The sequence below is a fragment of the Pygoscelis adeliae genome, unplaced genomic scaffold, assembly GCF_000699105.1.
Source record: "Pygoscelis adeliae isolate BGI_AS28 unplaced genomic scaffold, ASM69910v1 Scaffold32, whole genome shotgun sequence".
In the NCBI taxonomy this organism is placed as follows: domain Eukaryota; kingdom Metazoa; phylum Chordata; class Aves; order Sphenisciformes; family Spheniscidae; genus Pygoscelis; species Pygoscelis adeliae.
In genome coordinates, this window is record NW_008824368.1 from 2,841,172 (window position 1) to 2,849,394 (window position 8,223).

Consider the following 8,223-nt stretch of genomic DNA (forward strand, 5'->3'; position numbering starts at 1 on the left):
ATGAGAGGAAATGGCCTCAAGTTGCGCCAGGGGAGGTTTAGATTGGACATGAGGAAAAATTTCTTCACCGAAAGAGTGGTTAAACATTGGACCAGGCTGCCCAGGGAAGTGGTTGAGTCACCATCCCTGGAGGTATTTAAAAGATGTGTAGATGAGGCGCTTAGGGACATGGTTTAGTGGGCATGGTGGTGTTGGGTTGATGGTTGGACTCGATGATCTTAGAGGTCTTTTCCAACCTTAATGATTCTATGATTTGTCAGGATCATTTAAAACTTGAGGGGCCTCTTGAAGAGCTTACAGTCCTGTCAGGTTGGTATTGGCAGCACGTTTAATAAGCACATCGTCATGTTATCCAAATCGTTGACGTGAATATGGAACAGTATTTGACCTTGTGCATTCAATGCAAAACCTCAGACCCCACTTGATTGAGTCATCCTTTTTGATTTGACTACTGATGTGTAGTCCTGGAATACAGTTTTCTAACCAGTTGTGCATTCATATTGCTGTAACTGTCTAGACCATGTTCTTGTAATTTGACTATTTCAATATTGTATGAGTTTCAAAAACATTACCAAATCAAGATCTAGCATATTTACAATTTCTTCTTTTTCCCTAAGACTAGTCTAGCCAGCTGGAAAGGGAAATTGTGTTGTTCATAAATCCATGCTAGTTGGATTTATTTTTTACATCCTCCTACAGTCTCAAAGTTTGTTTTCAATATTTTTCTGGGAATAAAAGTTAAGCTAAGTCGTTACAACTCTCTGAATCCTTCTTTTTCAGGATAGATGCTGTTTATCTTCAGTCTCTTGTGACTGCTTATACTGAGTCTGGCCAGGATGGAGCTAATTTTCTTCATAGCAGCTCCTATGGTGCTATGTTTTAAAATTGTGACCAAAACAATAACTGATAATACACTAATGTTTTAGCTATTGCTGAGCAGTGTTTGCGCAGCATCAAGGCCTTCTCTGTTTCTCACTCTGCCCCTCCAAGAGTGAGGGGAGGGGACGCAACCAGGCGGATGACCCGAACTAACCAGAGGTATTCCATGCCACAAAATGTCATGCTCAGCAACAAAAGGGAGAGGAGGGTATTTAGGGAGGTTAGCCATCTTTTGCTTGGGAATTGGCTGGGCATCGGTCTACCCATGGGAGGTGGTGAGCGATTGCCATTGCATCACTGTTTTGTTTTCTTTCTTTCTTCCACTTCTCCTTTGCTCATTAAACAATTTTTATCTTTACCCACAAGTTTTCTTGGTTTTACTCTTCCTTTCCTCTTCCTTGGTCCCGCTGGGGCCTGTGGGGGGAAGTGAGTGAGTGGCTGGGTGGTGCTTAGCTGCCTACCAGGGCTAACCCACAGTAGTCCTGGTATTTCCAAGAGGTATTTACTGGTAGTACCACCATGGCACTAGTTAAAAACACATTCTTTATGCCGTCCTGCTTCAGTCAGATAGTCTTGAAAATAATCGTTTTTTTTCTTACCACGTTAATGTCACATTTTAGGGATTTGGGGTATCGGAGTTGCAACCCAGAAAGCAAACTTGAATCAAATTCCACTTGGTCGAGATGTCCATAGCCTGGTGATGAGAAATGATGGAGCTCTCTACTATAACAATGAGGAGAAAAATAGACTGCCAGCAAACAACCTTCCTCAGGAGGGCGATGTGGTGGTGAGTTTCTTAAGGCTTCTTTACTTCCCCAGCTGTTCCCAGATTCCTCTTACTTACAGCTCTGTGGTCAGGCTGCCGGTTTCAGTCAAATTGCTTGGCTTGCATCTCCTGGTTTGGAAAGTGCTGATACAAACTCCCATTGTGTTTGAATGGATCAGCAGCCTGAATATCAGTGGACTTCATTCTCAGCATTGATATGTTTCTGAATGAGGGACAGACTTTACTGGTGTTTGAAAAGTAGCCTCTAATGCTCCGTTGCAGTCTGGTTGCAGTATCTACCTGACAGATAACTCCCATCCCAAGGATTCTATGTTGTTTGAGATGGGACCTTCCTGAACAAATAATGTGCTGGAATACGTTACATAGATATGTATCGTGCCCAGCTGAATTCAAGATCCTGTAGCTAACTGGTTAATGATTAGAAGGACAGCTGAGCAGAGATAGGTCCTGGGTGATAAATGAATTGTACTTTTAGCCAAACTTTTGTAGGAAAGGAGAGAGATTAAGTGGGGAGGGGATAATGCTTACTGGGAAAATGATTAAGAATGAGAGCAAATGGAGAATCTTAAGATTTTTTTGTACCTTGCTGTTCCAGGTTTCTCAAAACATCTTTAAGTGGCTTTGTTCAAAGGGTTGTGTTTTATTGCTGTCATTTTCTCAGTGTCCTTTGAGAGACTTATTTTCAAAAATACATGGGAACAATGCAATGAAATTTAGACCATTTATCACCACTACTTTTTCTTGCTGGGTAACCTTGCCTCTATATAGCAATGGTTAGAAATTTCATCTTTAGAAGCCCCAAACAGCTAAGATTGACACCTCCATCCTTCATCCTCAGATGCTATATTATTCTTTTAATCCCCTTCTGAAATTGTTTTTTTGGGGGGTTGCAGACTGTTTCAGGGTTTGGTCAACCTATGTAGTCTGAACAGCTTCAACTCATCACAGAAAAGTAGCTGATGTGTTACTGCTAACTCCCCAGTTTTCATAAACTTCAATTTATTTTGTTGGGTCACGAAAATAGATTTCTGAAGTACTGAATGACAACACAAATTGTCACACTCAGCCATACCAAAACAGTGAGAAAAATCATTTAGCTAACAAGTAAGTAATTTATTACCGTGCTAGTGTTTGCTTTCTGCTCTGTAGTTAGCATATTTATAGCGTTCTGTATGAAACCATGGTCTGTTGCTGCTGGTAGAGTAAATGAGCTGGAAGACGTTTCCATGTGGAAGTACGGACAGATAAACTTAATTCATAGCATCACTATTTACTAAAGTTATTTCCATGAGGAGATATAAACAAGACGACTGCGAACTGCTTAATATTCAAAATAATTGAAAATTTTGTGTTTCTTTAACATGGTGAAGAATAGTTTGGAAATTTGTTTTGTAAACTTAGTAAGATGCGGTGTGCAGTACTGTGCTGCATCCAAACTGAATGAGTGTTAAGGAATCCTGAGTATTTGAAAGTACAAATGTTACTTGTCATTTATTAACTTCTAGTCCTTTGCAGGAATATTTCAAGTGAGGTTTTCTAGGATGCTGTGGTTTGCATAATGGTGTTAAAATTTGCCCGTGGCTAAGAAAGCTAAATTAAGTAGCAATCTTATGTGTATAAACTTGTTGATGCCTTTGTGTTAATTTTCTGTACTTTGTAGGGCATTACATATGACCATGTAGAGTTAAATGTATATTTAAATGGGAAGAACATGCATTGTCCAGCTTCAGGAATCCGAGGGACTGTCTATCCAGTGGTCTATGGTAAGTCAGAGATTTTCAAACTGTTTCACAGTATGGACAATGTTTTTGTACCAAGTCTCTTGTGAGCTATGTATTCCTCTTCCCACTTAAATGGAACACACATCAATCATTTATTTTTGGCAACTACAACAATAAATTGCCCGAAAATACAAACCCAGGAAAATACAAAGTGTATTTTCACCTAATTTTTAATGCTGCTTAATAGCTAGGAAAAGAACACACCGCTTACTGAATACTTACAGTGACCACATCCAACAAGCTGGGGAGTTACTGCACTCAGTGTAAAAACTGCCAGATAAAAAAACTGTGAAGCAGATGAAAAAAAGAAAAACAACAAATTCGAACTAATGTAGACTTGTGGGCTAATCTGATTTGTCTCTGAAGCTTGGTATTTATGCCTATTAATTTCACATACTTCATAAATGCATTCAGTGTTAAATAGGAATGGATACTGAATTGCTGTTTGTATTTTCTTATGGAAGTAATAACTTTTATGTAGTACTAGTACAGCTGCTTGCTGTATAGTGGTACAGCTCTTTGCTGCTATACCAAATTGATGCCCAGTTTTGAAATCCAACAATTGGTGAGCAAATTGTGGTAGCTGTTTTGCCAGCAACCATCAATACAACACAGCAGTTTTGAACAAGAAACAAATACCGTATCCAATTAATCCCTGCATAGGCAGTTTAAGAAAGAATTTATGAATTATGGAAGCTGGAATTTGGCCAAGACATGTGTTAGCAATTTACTCTTCCAGAACTTGGCGGTGGTTTTGTAGTTCCCAAGTAGTCAGAATTCTGTTTAACATCTCATCTGAAAGGCAGCACTTCCCCTAGCTCAGTGCATAATCGACGCTAGGCTCTGTGTTGGCTTGTAACTTACAGCAAATGGTAACTGCTCATTGCATTCCCTGTATCACACCTACAGCCATCTCCAGTTTATCTTTATTCTAGTGTGAGCCTCATTTAAGTAGTAGCCTCTTCCAAAATAATTTTGCTCTTGAGATAGTACTGGCTATGTGATGTGGATAATTTTTTCATTTCATGGTTGGTTCCTAATGAACTGTGGGCATGTTCCCATTTATATCTTGATACATTTGTAATTTTGAATTTTATGAACAGGAAGAAAATACTCTAGATGTGTGGTAGAGCCTTTGAAGTCTATAAATGTAGCTGATACATTGTATCTTTCCAAGCTATTAGAGTGGAAATTGTTTTATATGGTCATTTTGTGACGTGTTCTTAAGCCACATGATGGCGCTGCTACAATGCTGTGGCAGACGGTAGCTGCCCTGCAGCGCTGCGGGATCGCCTTGTGCACGAAGCTTCATGAGCAGCAGGAAAAGAGTTGCTGTGTGAAAATTGATTGTTGCGTCCTCCCTGTATTTTGGAAATGGTGTTACATAGCATGAAGAATGCAGGTTGCTTTCAGAAAACATTTGGTGGCATGTTAGCCTGCTGTAAATCACCTTTTTCTCTGACTAAAGGAGTTCCGTGCCTGGGGAATGCAGTGACCTTTTATTGCCAAGCTCTTATTATCATCTTCCACAAGTGGGCATAATATCATCGTAATTATCGTGTCTCCTACATATAGCTGTAACAGTTGAAGCCTGCAAATTGCTTTTGCATGGTACTTACTTGGTATAAACTCTAACTATAAATGTCCTTAATTTAATGTGCACTTCTTCTAGCCACGTGAAGGGATTTGACCATAGAGAAGAGAGTTTCTTAAGCGTTTACCCTATCCATAATTCAGACTAGAACTACAGATATCTTTTTAAAAGAAACAGCAGGCAAACACACTGTCTAGCTTGAGAATGTAGAACAGAAGAATGGACTTAAAGGTTGTTCCCTAACCAGCAGCTGCACCTCAGGCACTTTTGCGGAAGTGAGATGCAAACACTGTGTAAGTACTACAGAGCTGTACAAATATACTAACAGGAGTTTTAAGGGAGCCTAGGAGGGAAAAATTCCTACCTTGGCTCCGAGATATCTAAATTCCAAACCAAAATAGGAGATGAAGCTTTTTTGTTTTGATCTAATGTTGCTAATGTACCAAGTTTGTCTTGGAAGAAGTTGTCTTTGAAAGACATCTTGCTTTTCTGACTGGTTGGGTATTTCAGTTTGCTAATGCAATACGTGAAAGCTTTGCTCTGAAAATCCTCAGCAGTTTCTTTTTTATATTGTACATTGAAGGTAGTAACACTTATGTCTCAGATTATGCAGGGGGTCCAAAACTGGGAGAGGTGTTGTAAAAAACCATTAACTTCCAACTTCAAGAAGCAGTCAAAGAAGGTCTCTTTGGATCGCGTGCTAAACAGATGCTCTGACACCAACCATTGCAGACATCTGAAACCTTGTAAACCTCCAGAAAAATCATTGCAGACAGCTGATGCTCCAGCAGAATTAGTAAGTGGGGAGAAAAATATGCAGCTGAGGAGGTGACAGCCCTGCAATATGGATCTGGTAGTGTCCTTAATCTGTCGATTTCCGGAGAAATAGAGTAGAAAATTTGGAGGGAATTGCCTGAGGCCCTGCTAACACTCCCAGTGAAATCAGAGGTAGCATTCTCATTAACTTCGCCGAGGACCATTACCGACTAAAGTAAACAGCATAAGAGGGAGATGATTTGCTCTCCTTGGGTATGTGTGTAGGGCTTTAGCAAACTTGTTGAAGAGATTTCTTTTAATTGTATTGTATATATGTAATTGATGTCTTGGAGAATATTCTTCATGGTTTGAGCATAGTATATAATCTAGTGAGACGGTGTAATAGAGGATCAAACTGTAAGTGTTCCTTCTCTAATTCCTTCTGTTTGGTTTTCTTCTGCAGTTGATGACAGTGCCATTCTGGATTGTCAGTTCAGTGAATTTTATCATACGCCTCCACCAGGGTTTGAAAAGATCCTCTTTGAGCAGCAAATCTTCTGAATGTCTTCATACCGAAAATTTGCACCCTGCACTGTTACAAAAGCTTTGTCATCTTAAATGAAGCTTCACTTTACTTTTAGGAAACATATCTGTATTTTTAGTAAGTACTTGTGACTGTTGTCTGCAGAATTAATATGTTAACTGCAACACCAGGTAACTGTGTTGCAAATACGAGATTTCTGGCAGTGTTTTGTGGTTGAAAATGAGTGTTTTGGGGCAGGGTTTTTCTCTGATTTGTACTTGATGCATAAGGAGACTAAAGGATGTTATTGACATCAGTATTAAATTCAGTATTTTGAGTAAACTGGAGCTCTGTAAAGCAAGTAGTTCTTATGCATATGATAGCTATGGAGACGGATAGTTCTCATGATTTTTTCCCCAACTTTTTTCACACAGAAGTTATGTACTTTGTTTAAAGGAAGCACCGTGTTTCTAGTCTGTGATTTGGAGTTGCTGTGTCCCAGTTATGCACAATGACTAATAATACGATGGCATAACTAGCAGCTAGATACTTTTTTCTTTTTTTTTTTTTTTTCCCCAAGGTGTAATTTAATCCATTCCCTCAATCTTAGACCGGCAGATATAACTTATGTATTTCTCCTAGCTTTTCATTTGCTTTTATTGTGACAAATAATAGGACACTTTCTAGTAATACTTTTTTGTTGAACCTTAAAAAGTAAACCTGAACACTACCTGTGTCTTTGAGGACCACCGTGCTGTGTTACTCTGGTAGGAGAGTAAGTACAGATCACTCAACTTGGGTATGCAAAGAGCCAGCTGAAGGGTGTGAGATGTTATGGTGAAGCCTTACATCTAAACTGTAAATTAGATTATTCTTTTATGGAATAGCGTATTTAATTTCTTTGTGAATCATTTGTAAATGATTAATGGCTAAGACATTGTTCTAAAATGTGATGCCCTTGAATATAAATTGTGAGATGCTTTTTTCCCCTCTTGTCATATTTAATATACTTCCTAGAAGAATTTTTATTGTAAAGAAAATCTTCATACTGGATGTTTGTTTTTTGGTTTTGGCTCTTCCTGGGTTAATGCATTTGCATAAATGAATGATTTTATTTAAATATTTTTAGAAATTATCTGATTCTGAAATTTTCAAATACAAACAGCTTTCTCAAAGCCTTTCACCTTATGATTTTCTGCATCTGTCTTTTCATTCTGAGTGGCCTGTGTTTTACTTTTAGCCTTGCTATCACATGACAATGTTGGGTAGAACTTTTCAGCCTGAAAGGAATGATGCATTATGGTATAAAGCTCAGGAGATTGGAGTGCAGTTTTATAGTCTCCCCTTGAAATCTGCTCTGCTTTGCTGTGGTCAGATACCTAATCTAACTTAAATTAAACATTCATATGTTTCGTTTCGGTTTCCCCAGTAGAGGTGGGAGCAGCTGTCCCTGCTAGGGCAGAGGCTTCTGTGGTGGGTTGACCGTGGCTGGATGCCAGGTGCCCACCAAAGCTGCTCTATCACTCCCCTCCTCAGCTGGACAGGGGAGAGAAAATATAACGAAAGGCCTGTGGGTCGAGACAAGGACAGGGAGAGATCGCTCACCAGTTACCATCATGGGCAAAACAGACTCAGCTTGGGGAAATTAGTTTAATTTAGTGCCAATCAAATCAGAGTAGGATAATGAGAAAATAAAAACTAAATCTTAAAAACACCTTCTCCCCACCCCTCCTTCCTGGGCTTAACTTTACTCCGGAATTCTCTACCTCCTACCCCCAGCAGCACAAGGGGACAGGGAATGGAGGTTGCAATCAGTTCATTACACGTTGTCTCTGCCGCTCCTTCCTCCTCAGGGGGAGGACTCCTCACACTTTTCCCCAGCTCCAGCATGGGGTCCCTCACA

The 8,223-nt window shown here is 39.5% G+C and overlaps 1 protein-coding gene across 1 annotated transcript in view; it reads left to right on the top strand.

Moving 5' to 3' along the window:
• Nucleotides 1-7,507, top strand: part of SPRYD7 (SPRY domain containing 7) — a 15,491-nt gene extending 7,984 nt beyond the window's left edge. Inside the window, exons 3-5 of the mRNA XM_009319976.1 lie at nucleotides 1,500-1,666; nucleotides 3,327-3,429; nucleotides 6,261-7,507. Of these exons, the coding sequence (XP_009318251.1) occupies nucleotides 1,500-1,666; nucleotides 3,327-3,429; nucleotides 6,261-6,358 (368 nt within the window). The 3' untranslated portion in view covers nucleotides 6,359-7,507. The remainder of the gene's footprint in view (nucleotides 1-1,499; nucleotides 1,667-3,326; nucleotides 3,430-6,260) is intronic.
• The last annotated feature ends 716 nt before the right edge of the window (nucleotides 7,508-8,223 follow it).